This window comes from Salvelinus fontinalis, chromosome 18 (assembly GCF_029448725.1).
Source record: "Salvelinus fontinalis isolate EN_2023a chromosome 18, ASM2944872v1, whole genome shotgun sequence".
Taxonomy (NCBI): domain Eukaryota; kingdom Metazoa; phylum Chordata; class Actinopteri; order Salmoniformes; family Salmonidae; genus Salvelinus; species Salvelinus fontinalis.
The window spans coordinates 28,233,226-28,256,560 of NC_074682.1; the positions used below are offsets into that span (position 1 = coordinate 28,233,226).

General features: G+C 44.2%; 2 protein-coding genes across 2 annotated transcripts; both read right to left on the reverse strand.

The window, feature by feature from the left end:
* Positions 1–8,910: 8,910 nt before the first annotated feature.
* On the reverse strand, positions 8,911–13,231 carry LOC129815912 (inositol 1,4,5-triphosphate receptor associated 2-like). The gene is made up of 11 exons (XM_055870124.1): positions 13,155–13,231; positions 12,574–12,604; positions 12,307–12,447; positions 12,009–12,131; positions 11,724–11,865; positions 11,419–11,465; positions 11,228–11,278; positions 10,981–11,078; positions 10,522–10,626; positions 9,983–10,168; positions 8,911–9,707 (listed from the first exon to the last, which is right to left on the reverse strand). The coding sequence occupies exons 2-11, from the start codon at positions 12,592–12,594 to the stop codon at positions 9,557–9,559; spliced, it is 1,065 nt and encodes a 354-aa protein (XP_055726099.1). The 5' UTR covers positions 12,595–12,604; positions 13,155–13,231; the 3' UTR covers positions 8,911–9,556.
* Positions 13,232–19,375: 6,144 nt separating this feature from the next.
* LOC129815924 (60S ribosomal protein L10a) lies at positions 19,376–22,582 on the reverse strand. Its single transcript, XM_055870137.1, has 6 exons — positions 22,495–22,582; positions 21,908–21,979; positions 21,683–21,763; positions 20,234–20,382; positions 19,904–20,076; positions 19,376–19,587 (listed from the first exon to the last, which is right to left on the reverse strand). The coding sequence occupies exons 1-6, from the start codon at positions 22,497–22,499 to the stop codon at positions 19,417–19,419; spliced, it is 651 nt and encodes a 216-aa protein (XP_055726112.1). The 5' UTR covers positions 22,500–22,582; the 3' UTR covers positions 19,376–19,416.
* Between the last annotated feature and the right edge of the window lie 753 nt (positions 22,583–23,335).

Sequence of the window (23,335 nt, forward strand, 5' to 3'; positions counted from 1 at the left end):
GCCCTGTAGGCTTTTCGTATCTTTCCATGTGTACATTGAGGGTCCGAGTACAGGTGGATGGATTACTTTCTGTAGGAGCAAGGACTGGATGGTACGGAGACGAATAACTATAATAACTATTTAATAGCTTCAACCGTTAAACCACATTGAACACCATCAACCACAATTCAAGACTGTCCCTTCCTTTGATAGTCCCCTCGCTCTGCCATAGAACACGTTTTATAAGGCGCAACACTGGACACCCTAAACTAAAGCTGGATAAAGACGATTTTAGGGAGTAGAGAAGCCCTGTAACAGATTAAGAGGGTGCTAGCGCTTTCTCTATTACCTCATCATCCACTGCTGTTGTAGTTTTGTACCTACATACAGTTGGTCAGTTCTGGCTGCAGTGTCCCTCTGGACTGAGGGGTCAGATCAAGCCCTAGCACTATCAGGTTAAGAGTTCTTGAAAAGCATGTTCTTGAAGAACCAAAACATGAACTGGTGAGCTGAACATGTGACTAAAACTGCATACAGTCTGCTGTATTCCCCAAAATGGGGAGTCAATATCACATAAAGCTACACTAGGTTCAGGATTCAAATATGGAAATGGCTGGCCTGCTGGGCACTCCCACTTGCGTTTAAAATACCAAAATACCATCAGAGTAGGATTCTATTGCACATGACTCAGCCCATATGCTACCTAGGCCGGTGCAGCATAACCAATCAGAGCTGCAGTAGGCCTATACAGTATATAAATAGACCATTGCCATATATGGATCTGTGCCATTTACTTAGAACTGGGCTGTGTTTTCAGCTGTGGTTGTGAATGTTTTGAGATCAAAGCAAGAGCTGCATGTAGCCATGTGTGCACATTTTATTCATAACCTTTGCTAGTTAGTGAGCTTTTAGCCCACTTATAATTTGTAGTCAGCAATAGGGGAGTGATTGTTTCATTCAAGAGCACAAAATGTGTACATTTCTAGACATCTTTGAAAAGGGATTCAGGTAAATACATATTTTGTTTTACCTTAAAAGGGGCAGTGATGTATTTTGAGACAGGCTTGAATAAGCTAAGTAGCCAACATGCAGAGGGTAGAATAATTTGTCTGATTCTCTGTAAAAATGGTATGGGAATAATAATGCATATTATTTTGTAAAGTGGTTTCTTGCATCAAACACCACAACAACATTTTCAGTCACCTCCTTGTCTGAAGGACAAGGTTAATGTCAACCTCTACGAGATCAGTGTCCCTATACCGGGACGGTTGTTGCTAACTGCCAGTAATGTGACTAGAATGACGTAAGTAACATCCAACTTTCCAGGACATAGACATGTCTTATATGTGTAGAAAGCTTAAAATCTTGTTAATCTAACTGCACTGTCCAATTTACAGTAGCTATTACAGTACAAATATATCATGTTATTGTTTGAGAGTGCACAACAAAAGACTTTTATCACAGCACTTGGTTTGATACATTCAGTAATCTTGCTCTGATTTGTCATCCGGAGGGTCCCAGAGATAAAAATGTAACAGTTTTGTTTGATAAAATCTATTTTTAGATTCAAAATGTAGGAACTGGGTTCTAAAGTTTGAACCCCTGCTGTTTCTGGTCCCACAAAACTATGCTACATATTCTCCTACATTAATTTCACATTTCCACAAACTTCAAAGTGTTTCCTTCCAAACGATATCAAGAATATGCCTCCTTGCTTCTGGTCCTGAGCTACAGGCAGTTAGAATTGAAAAAAAGGGTCCGATCCTTAAGAGGTTTTTAATGTCAAGCCCTGCATGTTTTTTCCCCCAAACGTCTCCTGGAATGTAGGTACACTGAACACCACACATTGGCTGAATGATAGAACAGCTAATTCCATGTTAAAATGTTATGGGAAGCATTTTCTCCATTGTTTTTGATGGTAGGCCTACATTGCCACTCTGGTAGGCCTACAGTATCAAATAGCATACTTGGCCACTGTTAAAACTGAGGGTACAGCCTCAGTGTTCACAGTAAACGCTCGCTGGAAGTTGCACAGAATTTTCACAACATTCAAGTTTGAGCTCAGCAGACCTGAAATTTGCTGTGCCCAAAAAAATTAGGGAACATTGCCAATGTGTGCACTACCATTAGGCACTGAAGATATCAACGTCATCCCAACCCAGACTTTTTAGGGCAAGAGAGGATACAGTTAGGCACGAAGGGTCAATGTAAAGTTAGAAGCCAGCAAAGTATACTGTTAATTTCAGCAGCCTCAGAATGTCCCTGCTCTTTCAGAAAGGCGGCAGTGGTTAGTCTTAGGTGCCCTCTGACTTAATTTAGCCTCATTGCAGCAGCAGTGGTGGTTGGGTGCCTAGATGAAGACAAAGAGGTTTGGTTTGTGTGGTGACAAGAATTGTCATCTTGTGGCCTGTGTGGTCTAGTGGTTGGTGCTGTTGACCCCAGCACACATATACCAGTCAGTCAGTTCTAAGCCAGCCCACTGTACTTCTGACTCGCATTCTAGATGGCATAGCAGTCAGACGTCCTTTGCCCTCGTCTTGTCGTGTATATACTGTATATATTTACATCTTTCTTCGCATACCTTTTATATATTTTCTTTTCCAAAAACTCAACTTCAAAACTCTCCTGCAACCCGCCTCACCAAATATTTAAAAAAGTATTATTTACCTCAAATCTGAAATCCACAATAGAAGCTAGCCAGAAGCTAGCCAGTTTAGTAACTAACGTTAGTAGTGGCTAACGTTAGTATTCAGCTAACCACGGTTTGTGGTCATCAGCTATCCTTTAGCTTGAAAAGCTATCGCCAGTTTTGTACAACGCGACTCAGACCAGAACATACCGGACCTATTTTTTTCTCCATATCCCCGGATTTCAACTGCAAGCTCTGGACATTTACACCTGGATCTCGCAGCTAGCTAGCTGCTATCCGTGTGACTATTGGCTTACGTCGATCCCGGAGCAAACATCAATTATTCCAGAGCTAGCTTGCTGAAGAGTTCCATCAGCCACTCCTGGGCTACAAACACCTATCCGGACCCATTTTACTGCCGATGCGGAGCCCCACCGGGCCTTCACGACTGGACTACCGACGTTATCTGCCCGAGGGAGTTGTCCAACTGGCCCCTCCTTCGCGATGTTACCTGAACGCCAATCTGCGGCCCGCTAATTGTTAGCTGTCTTATCGGCTTCTATTTGAATAGGTCTATCTATCGGACAAATTTTCTTGGGTCACTATAACTATATCTATTTTGCCAATTGGATTGATCCCCTCTACCACACGGAACCCCACTAATCTACCGTCGGAAACGCACGAGGTGGCTAAAATCAGACTTCCATCCTATGCTAGCTTGCTACCAATGGCTCAGCTAGCTGTCTGAATCGCCGTTACCCCAACTAACCTCACTACTCACTGGACCCTTATGATCGCTCGACTAAGCATGCCTCTCCTTAATGTCAATATGCCTTGTCCATTGCTGTTAGTGTTTATTGGCTTATTTCACTGTAGAGCCTCTAGCCCTGCTCATTATACCTTATCCAACCTTTCAGTTCCACCACCAACACATGCGATGACATCACCTGGTTTCAATGATGTTTCTAGAGACAATATCTCTCTCATCATCACTCAATACCTAGGTTTACCTCCACTGTATTCACATCCTACCATACCTTTGTCTGTACATTATACCTTGAAGCTATTTTATCGCCCCCAGAAACCTCCTTTTACTTTCTGTTCCGGACGTTCTAGAGGATCAATTCTCATAGCTTTGAGCCGTACCCTTATCCCACTCCTCCTCTGTTCCTCTGGTGATGTAGAGGTGAATCCAGGCCCTGCAGTGCCTAGCTCCACTCCTATTCCCCAGGCTCTCTCTTTTGATGACTTCTGTAACCGTAATAGCCTTGGTTTCATGCATGTTAACATTAGAAGCCTCCTCCCTAAGTTTGTTTTGTTCACTGCTTTAGCACACACTGCCAACCCGGATGTTCTAGCCGTGTCTGAATCCTGGCTTAGGAAGACCACCAAAAATTCTGAAATCTCCTTTCCTAACTACACCATTTTCAGACAAGATAGAATGGCCAAAGGGGGCGGTGTTGCAATCTACTGCAAAGATAGCCTGCAGAGTTCTGTCCTACTATCCAGGTACCCAAGCAATTTGAACTTCTACTTTTAAAAATCCACCTCTCTAAAAACAAGTCTCTCACCGTTGCCGCCTGCTATAGACCACCCTCTGCCCCCAGCTGTGCTCTGGACACCATATGTTAACTGATTGCCCCCCATCTATCTTCAGAGCTCGTGCTGCTAGGCGACCTAAACTGGAACATGCTTAACACCCCAGCATCCTACAATCTAAGCTTGATGCCCTCAATCTCACACAAATTATCAATGAACCTACCAGGTACCACCCCAAAGCCGTAAACACGGGCACCCTCATAGATATCATCCTAACCAACTTGCCCTCTAAATACACCTCTGCTGTTTTCAACCAAGATCTCAGCAATCACTGCCTCATTGCCTGCATCCGTAATGGGTCAGCGTTCAAACGACCTCCACTCATCACTGTCAAACGCTCCCTGAAACACTTCAGCGAGCAGGCCTTTCTAATCGACCTGGCCGGGGTATCCTGGAAGGATATTGATCTCATCCCGTCAGTAGAGGATGCCTGGTTATTTTTTTTAAATGCCTTCCTCACCATCTTAAATAAGCATGCCCCATTCAAGAAATTTAGAACCAGGAACAGATATAGCCCTTGGTTCTCTCCAGACCTGACTGCCCTTAACCAACACAAAACCATCCTATGGCGTTCTGCATTAGCATCGAACAGCCCCTGTGATATGCAACTTTTCAGGGAAGCTAGAAACCAATATATACAGGCAGTTAGAAAAGCCAAGGCTAGCTTTTTCAAGCAGAAATTTGCTTCCTGCAACACAAACTCAAAAAAGTTCTGGGACACTGTAAAGACCATGGAGAATAAGAACACCTCCTCCCAGCTGCCCACTGCACTGAGGACAGGAAACACTGTCACCACCGATAAATCCACTATAATTGAAAAATTCAATAAGCATTTTTCTACGGCTGGCCATGCTTTCCACCTGGCTACTCCTACCCCAGTCAACAGCACTGCACCCCCCACAGCAACTCGCCCAAGCCTTCCCCATTTCTCCTTCTCCCAAATCCAGTCAGCTGATGTTCTGAAAGAGCTGCAAAATCTGGACCCCTACAAATCAGCCGGGCTAGACAATCTAGACCCTTTCTAAAATGATCTGCCGAAATTGTTGCAATCCCTATTACTAGCCTGTTCAACCTCTCGTGTCGTCTGAGATTCCCAAAGATTGGAAAGCAGCTGCAGTCATCCCCCTCTTCAAAGGGGGGGGGACACTCTTGACCCAAACTGCTACAGACCTGTATCTATCCTACCCTGCCTTTCTAAGGTCTTCGAAAGCCAAGTCAATAAACAGATTACCGACCATTTCGAATCCCACTGTACCTTCTCCGCTATGCAATCTGGTTTCAGAGCTGGTCATGGGTGCACCTCAGCCACGCTCAAGGTCCTAAACGATATCCTAACCGCCATCAATAAGAAACAATACTGTGCAGCCGTATTCATTGACCTGGCCAAGGCTTTCGACTCTGTCAATCACCACATCCTCATCGGCAGACTCGATAGCCTTGGTTTCTCAAATTATTGCCTCGCCTGGTTCACCAACTACTTCTCTGATAGAGTTCAGTGTGTCAAATTGGAGGGCCTGTTGTCCCGGCCTCTGGCAGTCTCTATGGGGGTGCCACAGGGTTCAATTCTTGGACCGACTCTCTTCTCTGTATACATCAATGATGTCGCTCTTGCTGCTGGTGAGTCTCTGATCCACCTCTACTCAGACGACACCATTCGGTATACTTCTGGCCCTTCTTTGGACAATGTGTTAACTTCTTATGGCTGCAGGGGTAGTACTGAGTAGCTTGGATGAAAGGTGCACAGAGGTGCCCATAGTAAACTGCCTGCTCCTCAGTCCTAGTTGCTAATATATGCATATTATTATTCGTATTGGATAGAAAATACTCTGAAGTTTCTAAAACTGTTTGAATTATGTCTGTGAGTATAACAGAACTCACATGGCAGGCAAAAACCTGAGAAGTTCCACTTCCTGTTTGAATTGTTTCTGAGGTGGCAGATTTTCAACCAAGCTCTCATTGAAATTACAGCGAGATATTGATGAGTTTTCACTTCCTACGGCCTTCACTAGATGTCAACAGTCAATAGAACTTTGTCTGATGACTCTAATGTGAAGGGGGGCCGAAGGAGACAGGAATTAGTAATCACTGCCATGAGGTGACCACGCATTGAACACGCGCCTTCACATGAGGAGGACCTCCGTTCCACCGTTCTTCTGAAGTCAATCTAATTCTCCGGTTGGAACGTTATTCAAGATGAATGTTAACAACATTCTAAAGATTGATTCAGTACATCGTTTGACATGTTTCTACTGACTGTTATGGAACTTTTGGACATTTCGTCACGTTATAGTGGATGCGCTTTGTGACTTTGGAATTGTTTACCGCTAACGCGCTAACCAAAGTAGCTAATTGGACATAAATAACAGACAATATCAAACAAATCAAGCATTTATTGTGGACCTGGGATTCCTAGGATTGCATTCTGATGAAGTTCATCAAAGGTAAGGAAACATGTATCATGTATTTTCTGGTTTCTGTTGACCCCAACATGGCGGCTAATTTGGCTATTGTTCTGAGCTCCGTCTCAGATTATTGCATGATTTGCGTTTTTCCCGTAAATATTTTTTGAAATCTGACACAGCGGTTGCATTAAGGAGAGGTATATCTATAATTCCATGTGTATAACTTGTATTATCATCTACATTTATGATGAGTATTTCTGTTGAAACGATGTGGCTATGCAAAATCACTTGATGTTTTTGGAACTAGTGAATATAACGCGCCAATGTAAACTCAGATTTTTTGTTATAAATATGAACTTTATCAAACAAAACATGCATGTATTGTGTAACATGAAGTCCTATGAGTGTCATTTGATGAAGATAATCAAAGGTTAGTGATTCATTTTATCTCTATTTCTGCTTTTTGTGAAAGCTATCTTTTTGGAAAAATGTCTGTGCTTATTGTGGTTTGGTGGGGACCTAACATAATCGTTTGTAGTGCTTTCGCTGAAAAGCATATTTGAAATCGGACACTTTGGTGGGATTAACAAGATTACCGTTAAAATGATATAAGAGACATATATGTTTGAGGAATTTTAATTATGAGATCTGTTGTTTGAATTTGGCGCCCTGCACTTTCACTGGCTGCTGTCATATCGATCACGGTAGCAGGATGCAACCATAAGAAGTTAACCCTCCAGACGAGCTTCAATGCCATACAACTCTCCTTCCATGGCCTCCAATTGCTCTTAAATACAAGTAAAACTAAATGCATGTTCTTCAACCGATCGCTGCCTGCACCTGCCCGCCCGTCCAACATCACTACTCTAGACGGTTCTGACTTAGAATATGTGGACAACTACAAATACCTAGGTGTCTGGTTAGACTGTAAACTCTCCTTCCAGACTCGCATCAAACATCTCCAATCCAAAGTTAAATCTAGAATTGGCTTCCTATTTTGCAACAAAGCATCCTTCACCCATGCTGCCAAACATGCCCTCGTAAAACTGACCATCTTACCGATCCTCGACATCGGCGATGTCATTTACAAAATATCCTCCAACACCCTACTCAACAAATTGGATGCACAGTGCCATCCGTTTTGTCACCAAAGCCCCATATACTACCCACCACTGCGACCTGTACGCTCTCGTTGGCTGGCCCTCGCTTCATACTCGTCGCCAAACCCACTGGCTCCAGGTCATCTACAAGACCCTGCTAGGTAAAGTCCCCCCTTATCTCAGCTCGCTGGTTACCATAGCAGCACCTACCTGTAGCACGCGCTCCAGCAGGTATATCTCTCTGGTCACCCCCAAAACCAATTCTTCCTTTGGTCGTCTTTCCTTCCAGTTCTCTGCTGCCAATGACTGGAATGAACTACAAAAATCTCTGAAACTGGAAACACTTATCTCCCTCACTAGCTTTAAGCCCCAGCTGTCAGAGCAGCTCACAGATCACTGCACCTGTACATAGCCAATCTATAATTTACCCCAAACAACTACCTCTCCCCCTACTGTATTTATTTATTTTGCTCCTTTGCACCCCATTATTTCTATCTTTACTTTGCACATTCTTCCACTGCAAATCTACTATTCCAGTGTTTTACTTGCTATATTGTATTTACTTCGCCACCATGGCCTTTTTTCCCCTTTACCTCCCTTATCTCACCTCATTTGCTCACATTGTATATATACCTATTTTTTTCTACTGTATGTTTGTTTTACTCCATGTGTAACTCTGTGTTGTTGTATGTGTCGAACTGCTTTGCTTTATCTTGGCCAGGTCGCAATTGTAAAGGAGAACTTGTTCTCAACTTGCCTACCTGGTTAAATAAAGGTGAATATATATATTTTTTAAATAAATAATATTCTTCCTAGTTTCCCATCTTCTCTTCACTGACCAATCTGTTTATTATGATAAAAGATGGTTATATATGAAACCTATGTCAGTGTGCTGCCATTGGTGACATTTCAAGCTAGCTGTGGAGTGAGCTTACGGCACGCTCTTAACTCTGTTACACTCACCCCTCTTAAAACTCACTACACAGCGAGAGACTCCAGTCATTGAGCTGAGCCCAACTGCAGATCTGGGTCACAGCACCAGTAAAACAGATTTCAGTGTGCTGCTAACAGTATAGCTTCTTCCACGGTCCCTGTCCCCATAACGGGCTCAAACCAGTGATCCTCTGATCGCAAACACACGTGACTGCCCTCCTTGACAACAACGACGCAGGGAGTACGGGCAGATGGTTGCAGTTGCAGAGTTTAATAATAATGAATATAGCGTGTTACAAAACAAGCGCAGCGTCTAGACATGAAAACAGAACCAATACTGCCTGATGACTGAGGTTGGTGAGGGCTATATGAAGGGAGAGTAATCAGGGTAGTGATGAAGTCCAGGTGTGCTTAATGATGGTTGTCAGGTGCACGCAATGTGGTTTGCAAGGACCAGTGATTAGTAGACCGGCAACATCGAGCGCCTGAGGGAGGGAGTAGGCGTGACAACAAGTACTGTACCAACCAATTGAGCTATAGAAAAGGATCCAGTTTGCTATCCATTGGTGACATTTCAAGCTAGCTGTGGAATGAGTTTACTGCACATTCTTAACTCCGTTACTCTCACCCCTCTTAAACTCACTACACAGCGAGAGACTCCGGTAGTTGAGCAGAGCCCAACTGTAGACCACACTATGGGAACTCTTGCGTTCACAGAGCCAGGCCCAGTTTATCTCAGTTGGTGGTGGTGCATAGCTCAGAATTCAGTTCTTAGACCTCAGTGGTACAGAAGTAAAAATATGCACGGCATGCATGACTAAGTTGCTTTGGATAAAAGCGTCTGCTAAATGGCATAAATAATATTAAGTCATATCTCAGAACGTGGATCCCAGAACTGGTGTAGAGCTGAGATGTCAGAAGCTAGAGCTGTGGTGTGGAACCTTCAGACCCCAGAGGAGGAACCCCAGCAGCAGGAAGAAGTAGAGAGCCAGAAGGAGCAGCACCATCCACATCCAGTAAGACAGCCACGTAGCTAGGGGGCGCTGCTCTGACAGCACCACTAGCCTGGAGTGAAACGGAGGTATACAGATTAAAATCATGATCTCAGCAAATGTCCAGTATTCATGCTATGGACAGATTTATGTCTATATCATCATTATCCAAAAGTTGCATGTTTGTTTACAGGGAATCCCAGGCTGTGTGTCACTATTGCCTTCAATGTACATACTTTCTAGCCTGGACAGATAATGACAACTGTCTGCTATATCAGTTGAATAATATGGTGTTATCTTAATACATTTTAATATCACTTAATAATGTTAAGTCATCTTAACACTCACGGTTCTGTGGTGCAGAATGATTCAGCAATACAGGTACTGAGCTCACAGGTCTCGGATGTGCCTGCTCCAGACCCCGCTCCCACTCCAGACCCCGCTCTTGACTCCTTGGCTTCGGCCTCCTCTGAACTAGCCTCACGCTCCACTATTGAAGACCTCCGCCTGTGATGTAGCGTCATCTGCAGGGAACTGAAACACACAGACACGGGCACACACACAGTATTAGAGGAAGGGAAAGCTCTGCATCAGTCGCACCTGACCCTTTGGTCATTATTTAAATGTCAGTGAGTCATAAATGGGGAACCTGTTGATGAGTTAGGGGCTACCCACCTGGTGTGAGGGGATATCCTACCTGTTGTGAGGGGCTACCCATCTGGTGTGAGGGGCTACCTACCTGGTGTGAGGGGCTACCTACCTGGTGTGAGGGGCTACCCACCTGGTGTGAGGGCTACCTACATGGGGTATGAGGGGCTACCTAGCTGGTGTGAGGGGCTATCTACCTGGTGTGAGGGGCTACCCACCTGGTGTGAGGTGCTACCTACCTGGTGTGAGGGGCTACCTCGCTCTCTTCCTCCAGGCTCTGGGAGCTCTGTATGGTGCTCTGTCTGAACAGGAGGGGGGTGTGGTGGGGGGACATCTCAGAGGGCCTTTAAAAAGGAAACAGTTAAATTTACACTTCCAACTAAACAAGGTAATACTATAACAACAAACAATGCTGCTGTTAGGTCTGTATAGTTCTGATGGTATGAACACAAGGCACAGCACATTGATAAGCCATAAGATCAGCAGACACCATGCACACACAATGTGTTCTCTACAGCAGTTAAATCCATCATAGGTTTATACTGTAGTCCGTGCACTTGCGTCTAAGCCTGTGGTGCATATGCGTATGAAAGCCTCCACATTGACTACTGACTAGCATGGCCATCTAGCGACAACTGACCATGCAGATGACTCTCAGTGCGCTAACTGCCCTAATGACAGGGCAGATTTTCCTGTACCTGCTGGCTTGGTTCACACTGCCCCCTTCTGGCCCCTGGCTGTCAGTGTCCGCACTGGCCCTGCAACCCTCCTGGAACTTGGTCTCCAGGTCGCTGAGCTGAGAGGGAAAATGAGAGGTGGGAAAGAGGATGGAAAAGAGGCGATTGAAGAGGGGGGAGAAAAGAGAGGTCAGCATAGAATTAGAGTTATGGATACCATGATCACAGGACCACAATGGGAGTAGGTCTTAGTGTTATTGTTTCTAACCTGGGATCCCATTGGGATTAGTGTGACGCTGACTCTTCGCCGAAGAAGGGTCTGAGAAAGTCGGGGAAGTGAAACATTTAAAAATATATATAATTCAAGCCACTGGGCTGCCCTCACTGATATTTTCTATTTATTTAACTGAGATATTTGAAGGAAGGATATGAAAAGCAATGAAGTGAACTGTCTGTTACCTGTTGGGAGTCTCGCCTGGCAAACAGGTGCCTAACGTCTCCATCCTCTGTAATGATAAAAAGCCAACAGTCAGAACACAGCTTTTCCATGTGTGAGAATTTGTTACACTGTACAGTCAGAGGATACTGTGCTCCTATTATGAAAATCAGTCACTTATGTATAGTGCATCAGGCCTACTTACAATTAATTATTCTTTTAAAAATAAATGTACTTTAAGAATCAAAATATTCAGAAAAGACTGCTTTGTGATTAATTTTCCTTTCACTTGTCCACAAAACAATCCATTGAGGGGCAGCACTCAGACCTGAGTCGCTGTGTCTCCTGCCCCGGCTGCGGTGGAAAAACTTCCTGGTCTCCAGCAGCTCGGATCTCTCCACAGCGTGACGACGCTTCAGATTCTCCACGTGGATACCCATCATCTCCACAGAATGACACACGCGCGCCTCCTGACCCAGCAGAAACATTCATCAAAGTTTCAATCAAACTACATGTATAACAGTTTTAAACAAATGTATTTTTCACAAAGCACTAACCAAAACATGGACTTATACCTCAAAAGACCAAGCCTAGGATTACACGACAGTCTCACCTGGTGCACGGTCCCCAGCATCTCAGCAGCAGCGATGATGTCACTCACGCCGTCCAGCACTGTGTCCAGACTGGCCTCAAAACGACTCAGCATCTCAGCGTCTACACATCTACCTCTCAGATACTGGGTGAGAAGAGGAGGGGGGGGGGGGGGGGGATAGAAGATTGGAGGATAGATATAGTAAAAAGAGAAAGGAAGTGTGGAGGAAGAGAGAGGTACGGTTTAAACTTTAAACATACATTTATCAGACCATTAACTGTGAAGCAGCCAGGTCAAACACACATGTACACACCCCTACCTGCAGTGTGTTTCTGGTTTGCTCCAGTTCAAGGATGAGGTTCTCCTGGGCCACTGTTCTGTCGTGTTCCTCAGCCTGCAGTCTCTGGGTCAGGGTGTACTGGTCACAACGGAACGCCAGTGCAAGCTGGGTAAACGCATTCTATAGGGGACAGAACAGTGTGTGGATGAGTGTGCAGTGTATGTGTATGCGTGCGTGCGTCTGCATGTGGGTGCATGTAGTCTCTAGTCTCTTTGTCCAAGTGTACTAATCGCAAAAAATTCTCACCTCAACCTCCTTTTCAGTCATCTCTGTACCACTGAGGGCAGGAAAGAAAAGGTGAGGTAGAGAGCCAGGATAGAGGAAAGGGGGAGAAAGGGGAGGGAGAGGTAAGAGAAGAGTGAGGTTGTGACTATCGAAAAAGTTAAAGTGTTAAAGTAAGTGTGTCTGAGTATAAACTGACCTGCTGAGGTCCAATCTCTCTGGTATGAACTGACCTGCTGAGGCCCAATCTCTCTAGTATAAACTGACCTGCTGAGGCCCAATCTCTAGTATAAACTGACCTGCTGAGGCCCAATCTCTCTAGTATTAACTGACCTGCTGAGGCCCAATCTCTCTAGTATAAACTGACCTGCTGAGGCCCAATCTCTCTAGTATAAACTGACCTGCTGAGGCCCAATCTCTCTAGTATAAACTGACCTGCTGAGGCCCAATCTCTCTAGTATAAACTGACCTGCTGAGGCCCAATCTCTCTAGTATAAACTGACCTGCTGAGGCCCAATCTCTCCAGTAGAAACTGACCTCTAGAGGCCCAATCTCTCTGGTATAAACTGACTTGCAGAGGCCCAATCTCTCCGGTATAAACTGACCTGCTGAGGCCCAATCTCTCCAGTATAGGAAGGTCCTCCCAGGAGATAGCCAGCTGATCCTCTGGACTGGGCTCTGAGGAGAGGAGCAGAGGAAAGGAGAGGAGAAGAGAGGACAGAGTGTTCATAGCTTCGCTAGCATACAACAACAGAGAGGACAGGAAATGGAAGTACAGCCACGTCCTGTTGCTGGCAACGATGCAGCTCAAGCAGCAAAACGGATTCCTTACCTTCGTCAGAGTCCGAGCTGTCCCCCAGTATGCCAGCATACTCACAGGGAGTGTCCTTCTTAGCAGGGTATTGGGAGAGGGAAGACACACAAATCAGTTAGCAACCTCGTGGCCAGGCTGTTATTGTAAATGAGGACAAGTTCTCAATAGACTTGCCTGGTTTAAGAATGTTTTCATTAAAAAAGAAATGTTCCTGCTTTACCTGTGCATTCATGGTCCCAGTGTTAGGCAGAGTGGTACAGAGTGTGAGTACAGTGTTGTTAATATCTTTCTCCACACCCCTGATACTTTTTACCAACCCTACAGAAAGAATACCTCACTGCTGAGAGAGAGAGAGAGAGAGAGAGAGAGAAAGAAAGAACATACAAATAAGATTCACACTTCCATTCTACAAGTATATTGAAAGATGGCACACACACACACATACTGTTAAAGGAAGGGAAAACAGGGAAAGATGGCCCACAATTTCATTCACACCACGCTCACAGAAATACTGACACTGACCCTGCCCCCAGGTCACAAGTTTAACGCTCAATTCATAATGTGACATCCTTTAAGAATGAGTAGAGAAAGCTAACAGGCAGCTCTCAGTTTCAATAGAGGCTGTGTCTGAGCACAGTACCACGGGGGAAACATGGACACAGAGCAGCATGCTGGAGAACAGAGAGAGAAAGATATGCAGTAGCTATAAACAAATAGAAGTGGGGGTAGGGACTATCGGAACATAAAGGAGGAGAGGAAAAGGACAATCATTAACTACATGAGTTTAATCTGAGGATAAACAGCTGGCTTGCTTTAGGAAACACCCACACATCTAATACTAACAATATAACCAAAAAACTCCAGACAGAAGCATGTACAAGTGTCACTACAAACACTTATTTTCTATTATTCTAAAGTAGCGTTAATAGTCCATACTTTTGACAGTGGACAGTCACAATATTCACATCATAACATGAAAGAACAGCAGTTACATACTGTAAGACCTGAGGTTAACACGCTGTCTTAAGATGTCTCTGACATACAGTACCAGTCAAAACATTAGACACACCTACTAATTCAAGGGTTTTTCTTATTTTTTTAAACTATTTTCTACATTGTAGAATTATAGTGAAGACATCAAAACTATTCTCTCAACCAGCTTCATGAGGTAGTCACCTGGAATGCATTTCAATTAACAGGTGTGCCTTGTCAAAAGTTAATTTGTGGAATTTATTTATTCTTAATGCCTTTGAGCCAATTATTTGTGTTGTGATAAGGTAAGGGTAGTATACAGAAGACCGCCCTATTTGGTAAAAGAACAAGTCCATTTTATGACAAGGACAGCTCAAATAAGCAAAGAGAAACGACAGTCCATCATTACTTTAAGACATGAAGGTCTGTCAATACGGAACATTTCAAGAACTTTGAAAGTTTCTTCAAGTGAAGTCACAAAAACCATCAACCTCTATGATGACACTGACTCTCATGAGGACCGCCACAGGAAAGGAAGACCCAGAGTTACCTCTGCTGCAGAGGATAAGTTCATTAGAGTTACCAGCCTCAGAAATTGCAGCCCAAATAAATGCTTCAGAGTTCAAGAAGAAGACACATCTCAACATCAACTGTTCAGAGGAATCTGTATGAATCAGGCCTTCATGGTCGAATTGCTGCAAAGAAACCACTACTAAAGGACCCCAATAATAAGAAGAGACTTGCTTGGGCCAAGAAACATGAGCAATGGACATTAGACCGGTGGAAATATGTCCTTTGGTCTGATGAGTCCAAATTTTAGATTTTTGGTTCCAACCGCCGTGTCTTTGTGAGATGCAGAGTAGGTGAACGGATGATCTGTGTGGTTCCCACCGTGAAGCATGGAGGAGGAGGTGTGATGGTGTGGGGTGCTTTGCTGGTGACACTGTCAGTGATTTATTTAGAATTCAAGGCACACTTAACCAGCATAGCTACCACAGGATTCTGCAGCGATACACCACCCCATCTGGTTTGTGCTTAGTGGGACTATCATTTATTTTTCAACAGGACAATGACCCAAAACACATCTCCAGGCTGTGTAAGGGCTATTTGACCAGTGATGTGATAGAGTGTGCATTCATCACCCGACCTCAAACCAATTGAGAGGGTTTGGGATGAGTTGGACTGCAGAGTGAAGGAAAATCAGCCTACAAATGCTCAGCATATGTGGGAACTCCTTCAAGACTGTTGGAAAAGCATTCCTTATGAAACTGGTTGAGAGAATGCCAACAGTGTGCAAAGCTGTCATCTAGGCAAAGGGTGGCTACTTTGAAGAATCTAAAATATATTTTAATTTGTTTAACACTTTTTTTATTACTACATGATTCCATATGTGTTTTTTCATAGTTTTGATGGCTTAACTATTATTCTACAATGTAGAAAATTGTAAAAATAAAGAAAAACCCTTGAATGAGTAGGTGTGTCCATACTTTTGACTGGTACTATTGTTTATCCTTTTAAAACATTTATTCAATAGACCAGTCACTGTTTCACTAAGAAGGTGATGCTCTTCTTTAACTGTTCTCTTCTCTAAGTTTAAAACAATTCCAAAAAGCAGCATAGTTACACACTGAAGTCAACTTTTATTCTCCCTCTATTTACTTTGGAGCTACATTTTATGTCTAAACAAAAGGGAAACATCCATATTTAGTTATTGAGGGCTGTGGTAGTTGTGAAATGACAGAGATTCAGCCAAATATGTATAGGCATATATACATTCCATTATTTAGACACAGAAGACACAGACCAAGGTGGTCACAAAATAATCCAACATAGAACTAAAAACTTTGAGTCTCAAAAAACCAACTAGTTCAATTTGAAACAGTGTTAGATATCTTAATACAATCTACTAAACTGACAAAAACAGTTGCACGGCCATTTTGAATATGATGGGACACCATTATTATCTTACCGGTGTAGTGAGGCCCGTGGTGTCCAAGGATGTCTTGTTTTTCAGGAGCTACTGAGCACAGTGACATTCCGGTCTAGTGATGCAGCCCACACTCCTTCCTCGCTCTTCTTCCCTGTTCTCCTTCTCTCCCTCCTCATTTACTTTTCCCTATATTGGCTTTTTAAAGCTCCCCTGACAGCTGTTTGAATTCCCACCAGCTTTGTTCCCTCACACCAATGGGGGAGGCATGGTTTTCTTGAGGGTATGCATCCAAGAGCTGGTGATAAAGACAGATTAGGGACCACCCTCAACCCCAAAACACATGCACACTTGTTTGAGTGAACTCTTGCTCACTCATACAAGAGTGAACTTCACCTGAAGCTAGAATGCTAGACTAAACAAACTTCCAAACAGTCTTCCTCCTTTGCTTACCAGTTAAAACAAGAGTTTTTACTTGACAAATTCAGGTAGGTCCCTTCCCGTTTTGTTCCGTTTGCTTCAGTTTAACAGAATCAGCGTAATGAATATGCTCATGGTTGCGATGTCAGAGCTCACTCATTCTCCCCTTCACACATCCAACTCCAAATCAACTTGAATGCCTATAGCTACTTGAGTGGAGCTGAAAGGATTAGATTGTTGTAAACATTATGGCAAATTGCACCAAGCCATTCAGAGGTACTGGTTGGTCTTTAACCATACATAACTAATACATCCTTTTAGATCTCAATGAAGTGCCTAGGGGGGGTTATGCTATTGGACAGCAGTCAGAAGCAGAAGGATGATAATATAAAGTGCATACAGAAAGTATTCAGAGCCCATTATTGTTTTTCCAAATGTTGTTACGTTACAGCCTTATTCTAAAATTGTTTAATAGTTTCCCCCCCATCAATGACAAAGCAAAAACAGGTTTAGAAATGTTGGCAAATGTATAAAAAAAAAACAACTGAAATATCACATTTATGTATTCAGACCCTTTACTCGGTACTTTGTTGAAGCACCTTTGGCAGCGATTACAGCCTCGAGTCTTCTTGGGTATGACGCTACAAGCTTGGCACACCTGTATTTGGGGAGTTTCTCCCATTCTTCTCTGCAGATCCTCTCAAGCTCTGTCAGGTTGGATGGGGAACGTCGAGGCACAGTTATTTTCAGGTCTCTCCAGAGATGTTTGATCGGGTTCAAGTCCGGGCTCTGGCTGGTCCCCTCAGCGACATTCAGAGACTTGTCCCGAAGCCACTCCTGCGTTGTCTTGGCTGTGTGCTTAGGGTCGTTGTCCTGTTGGAAGGTGAACCTTCGCCCCAGTCTGAGGTCCTGAGCCCTCTGGAGCAGGTTTTAATCAAGGATCCCTCTGTACATTGCTCCATTCATCTTTCGCTCGGCCCTGACTAGTCTCCCAGTCTCTGACGCTTAAAAACATCCCCTCAGCATGATGCTGCCACCATGATGCTTCACCGTAGGGATGGTATTGTCCAGGTGATTAGCAATGCCTGGTTTCCTCCAGAATTAAAGCTTGGCATTCAGGCCAAAGAGTTCAATCCTGGTTTCATCAGACCAGAGAAACTTGTTTCTCATGGTCTGAGAGTCCTTTAGATGCCTTCTGGCAAACTCCAAGCGGGCTGTCATGTGCCTTTTACTGAGGAGTGGCTTCCATCTGGCCACTCTGCCATAAAGTCCTAATTGGTGAAGTGCTGCAATGATGGTTATCCTTCTGGAACATTCTCCCTTCTCCACAGAGGAACTCTGGAAAGCTGTCAGAGTGACCATCGGGTTCTTGGTCACCTCCCTGACCAAGGCCCTTCTCCCCCGATTGCTCAGTTTGGCCGGGCGGCCAGCTCTAGTAAGAGTAATGGTGGTTCCAAACTTCTTCCATTTAAGAATGATGGAGATCACTGTGTTCTTGAGGATATTCAATGCTGCAGAATTTGTTTGGTACCCATCCCCAGGTCTGTGCCTCAACACAATCCTGTCTCGGAGCTCTACGGACAATTCCTTTGACCTCATGGCTTGGTTTTTGCTCTGGCATGCACTGTCAACTGTGGGACCTTATATAGACAGGTGTGCCTTTCCAAATCATGTTCAATCAATTGAATTTACCACAGGTGGACTCCAATCAAATTGTAGAAACATCAAGGATGATCAATGGAAACAGGATGCACCTGAGCTCAATTTTGAGTCTTAGAGTAAAGGGTCTGAATACTTAAGTTGTTTATTTTGAATACGTTTGAAAACAAATCTAAAAAGTTTTTGCTTCATCATTATGGGGTATTGTGTGTAGATTGAGGACAATTTTTATTTTGTCAATTTTAGAGTAAGGCTGTAATGTAACAAAATGTGGATAAAGGAAAGGGGTCTAAATACTTTCCAAATGTACTGTATGCATTGAAGGACAGTTCTTACTCTGTGACTCAGCTCTATGCTCTCGAGTATCACCGAGTAGAGAAGACAAGATAATCGTATTGTCACAGCAACCTCCTGTGCTCTGCTATTGAGGCAAACAGGCAGGAACATCAGGGGACTGCTTGCTTACATTAGAAGTGATTGTGCATGCATTTTAATAGTGGTACACATTTTTTCTCTGACTACATGGACCCTGTTTTAAGGTACATTTCTTCATGACCCTTACCCTGCTCAGCCTCAACACCTGTTAATTTTGAGGGCCCACTAAGCAGAATGGCAACCAAGAACTGAAAAATTGAAATTGTCAGCCATGCAGACTTCAAACCAAATATCACTTATAGGGAAAATTAATTTAGGTCTGCATTAGATTTGACCATGTGACCAAAAAATTGCTATCCCCCTCCAACCGCTTGTCATGTTGGCCACCCCCATCAATTTCACTTACTAGCTTCCGTAGAGACTGGGGCAGATTTTCGGTGAATCTGTACCTTGAGTCTCGATTGAGCCAATTTGCCCCCTTTAGAAACGTAATCTGTCTGACATTTAATATAAATGCATGCAATCTGTAGACATTGTGCTACTTCCAAAAACAGGCTGGTAAATATTTTGTTTTTAATATCAAACGTCTCCGATCCCTCAGAGGATGACCAGCACTACACAACGTAGTCTGGGACAACAAGAATACCCACAAAGCGAGATGTTTTTTATGTCCTTTTATTGGTAGTAAAAGCAGTTTGGTCTAGTAGAGGCGCTGAGGCTTTCCCATGGTGCTTTTGACGTAGAGGGCACGGACATTCTGCCAGTTCTTCTTCAGCAGAGACACCAGGAAGTTAACTGCCAAGTGGATGTTGTAGACCAGCTCCTCCTCGGACATCTTCACGTGACCCACAGCCACTGCCAGACACAGCACCTTAAATAAAGTGGCGAGGAGATTGGGTCATGTTACACTGGCAGGTAGCCTAGCGGTTAAGAGCATTGGGTCAGTAACCGAGAGGTCGCTGTTTTGAATCCGCAAGACGAATAGGTAAATAATCTGTCGATGTGCCCTTCAGCAAGGCACTTATCCAGAGTGACTTACAGGAGCAATTAAGGTTAAGAGTGTCTGCAAAATGCTAAAATGTAAATGAACAGGCAGATACATAAATGCATTGATCCTACAGACTGCATGTATCCATCATGTAACATCTGCAATAAAACTACATATCTGGCACCAGACCGATTCATACCTTCTTCATCTGGAACTTGATGGTGGATTTGACCTCATCAACCTTGACGTTGAGGTTCTCGTTGTGGGTGAGCAGGGAGGGGAATTTGCCAGCCTTGTTGAGCCCAGGCCCCAGGATACGAGGGATCTGTTTGATCAGCGATTCCGAGGCCAGAAAGGCATCATACTTCTTGGCTGTTCGGGCAGAGATTTGAGTCAAGAACAGAACTATCAAGACCCAGACCTTCAGGACAGGGGAAATGTAAGACTCAATTAAATGCGGATAAACAGTAGCAAGACCTAGAGAGATCATAAGATGGACTATCTGGAAATGACTTGAAGCACCACTCACCCAGTTTCTTGACCATTTTCTTGTTCTTGTTGAGTTTCTTGAGGGCCTCAATGTCCATGTGGGGCAGCTCTGCAGCCTTGGCCTCGTCACAATGCTGCTGGTCTCCCAGGATGCACACAGAAAACTTGGGCCTGGGGGTGGTCTTCAGTCTATAGGGGCAATTCAGAACAGTTGACAACCATATGGCACACCAGTAAAGCTCAAACCACATAACGCAGGGGCTTCACCATATGGCCATGCTAGAATGGACACGCAACAGGGGCCTCCCGGGTGGCGCAGTGGTCTAGAGCACTGCATCGCAGTGCTAGCTGCGCCACCAGAGTCTCTGGGTTCGCGCCCAGGCTCTGTCGCAGCCGGCCGCGACCGGGAGGTCCGTGGGGCGACGCACAATTGGCTTAGCGTCGTCCGGGTTAGGCCGGTAGGGATATCCTTGTCTCATCGCGCTCCAGCGACTCCTGTGGCGGGCCGGGCGCAGTGCGCGCTAACCGAGGGGGGCGGGTGGACGGTGTTTCCTCCGACACATTGGTGCGGCTGGCTTCCGGGTTGGAGGCGCGCTGTGTTAAGAAGCAGTGAGGCTTGGTTGGGTTGTGCTTCGGAGGACGGATGGCTTTCGACCTTCGTCTCTCCCGAGCCCGTACGGGAGTTGTAGCGATGAGACAAGATAGTAATTACTAGCGATTGGATACCACAAAATTGGGGAGAAAAGGGGCCCATTTTTTTTTAAAGTAAAAAAAAGAGGTGTATACTTATGTCCATTTTTTTTATGTAATTTGTTTAAGACTACCAAAAATCACTTTGACCCTGATTTAGTCGACTGCAGTAAAAGGCTAAATCTAACTTTACCCAATCCTTCCCCAAACCTAAATCCTTAACGTTACACAACTAGCTTATATACTTCCTGACTAGACAATAGTCACTTCCACCCTTCAACATTGCCATCCATTGACTCCCCAAAATGGATGAGATCCAAACCCAGAGGGACGACTTGTACCAGAGAAGAGTACTCTGTAGTCTTACCAGAACCACAGAGCAGCTTCTCTTCTGGACTGCACCAGCAACACCATTACCTAAAATGGTCAGCTCGAGTGTGGGCACAAAGACCCCCCCCCCCCCCCCCCCCTTGCCTCCCCTCATGTTTTAAGACCCAGGGTAGGGGTCCGTCCGCTGGTTCCCTCCCACAAGGCGAGGTTCAGTCAGACTACCCAGAACACTTCTGCACCATCCGTCCCACAACAGCCCTGCTATTGGAATTTAGTTTCTGTATGAGTGAGTGTGTCAGAGATTGTACATACTAGATAAGTGTGGATCTTGAGTGTGCATAAAGAGGACTGGGTTTGAGCCAGTGAGATTTTAATGTCCAGATCAAGGGGCCGAACCAGGCTCGTTCACATTCAGGACTAAACGGGGCAGACAGGCAGAAGGATGGGTGATACAGGAAAGAGGCCAAACCTGACTGTGCCAGAGAAACGCTTGTCCTTCTGGGGATCGTAGTTCTTCAAGCTGATCTGGAGCTCTACAGACTCTGTGAACCTTTAGGAAGACAAAGCACACCAATCAAGATCATCACTGAGATTTACCTAAATTAGGGATTGTGACATAACATGCATTATTTTATTAAAATGGCCAAACCAACGTGCAAAAGTTGCTAATGGTACACTAGAGAAAGGGTCTTACTTGCGTGGCTTGGCCAGAGATCCCGCCTGGACCTCCTTGACCACCTCATAAAGCATATCCCTGGATACCTTGCTGTAATTAAACACAAAATGTAATTGAGTCAGAATGCCAATGTCAGTGTACATAATTTTACATAAATGTTTTGCCAAATGACTAATTAATTAATTAATATTAGCGCCTCCCCCCCCCCCCCCATTCCACTGAACTGACTTGACGCCATAGCAGGTTCCCGATAGTAGTCGACAAACCGGTAGACAATCGAGTACTTATAAAAGCCAGTAAAATGTACAAATCACAACTATTACAACATTAACCATGTCCAGTTATGTACGACACTACTTAATTCAGTTCGGAACATAAACTATTACGATTTCATGTTAGATGGATGTGGATTTGACCGTAGTGTTAGCATTCAAGCTAGTTGCACTATGGCAGAAGTTAACTACTGTAACTACACTCCACACACTGCTCATGAGGTTCAACGTGAACACGGTTATACTGCGGAGTTAGTAAGTCTTAAACTGATGACTGACAACAATATAACATGTCTGACTTCTTGTTTTTTTTTACTTGTGATTTCCTCTCACCTCATATTGACGGTACTGCTCTCACGCGACAAAGCATTGAAAAGAAGGAAGCAGGGGCAGTCCGTCGCAAGTTATAGACGTATTTCCGTGACGTAAATTCTGCGATTCCAGGGACGGACATTTTTGTAGTTTCTCTCGTCTAGCCTATTTTATGAAATCAATATATGGATTTAGACATGTATATCACTTGCAATAACAATATGCTAGCTAAAGCATGTGAAAATACTATACATAAGCCCTATAAATAGTATTTTTTCGTTCAGTATCTTAGACTTTCAAAGACATAAAAGAACAAATAAAGTATTTAGTCATAATGTGGCATTGGAGGCACAGTGAGATATTTATTACTGTGCCCATGTGATCTTTTATAAAATCCAATGTCCATTTATAAGACAAAGTAGAAAACAGGGGACGCTACACTGGTAAGACTGATGCCCTTAGGCTACAGCAACAAGCGAATTGATGAGAGACTTGTATTAACACATAAGCCATGTCTATCATCAATCATAACACCCCACAATTGTCACAATGCCTGTAAACTAAGTGCTTATGCACTAACTTTTACAGTCTCACATTCCTATTCCCATTCAAATGCAGTGGGGGGCTATAACAGTCTGATGTCAGGTTAGGGTTCAGTGACACTGTATGTAGTGGTCCACCCAGACCCCCCCCTCGGTGGGCTCCATTCAAGTTCAAGTTTGATTGAACTGATCTGTATGTAGGCTGGATACCGCAGCCTGAGCCAAGCCTGTCCGTGAAAAACAACGGCTGGAGGGTCAGCGAGGTCTCTGGGGTGTGATTGTTGAGACGCATGTCTCTGGGTTCACACACACACCTCAAA

What these genes read in the sequence shown, in the direction of transcription:
- LOC129815912 (XM_055870124.1), bottom strand. Translation starts at nt 12,594, where the DNA reads ATGACTGAAAAGGAGGTTGAG. An exon ending in CAGGAGACACAGCGACTCAG is followed by an intron (nt 11,466 to 11,723) that starts GTCTGAGTGCTG and finishes TTATCATTACAG; the next exon opens with AGGATGGAGACGTTAGGCAC. An exon ending in TAATCCCAATGGGATCCCAG is followed by an intron (nt 11,079 to 11,227) that starts GTTAGAAACAAT and finishes TTTCCCTCTCAG; the next exon opens with CTCAGCGACCTGGAGACCAA.
- LOC129815924 (XM_055870137.1), bottom strand. An exon ending in CGTTTCTCTGGCACAGTCAG is followed by an intron (nt 20,383 to 21,682) that starts GTTTGGCCTCTT and finishes TTGCCCCTATAG; the next exon opens with ACTGAAGACCACCCCCAGGC. An exon ending in GAAAATGGTCAAGAAACTGG is followed by an intron (nt 20,077 to 20,233) that starts GTGAGTGGTGCT and finishes CTGCCCGAACAG; the next exon opens with CCAAGAAGTATGATGCCTTT.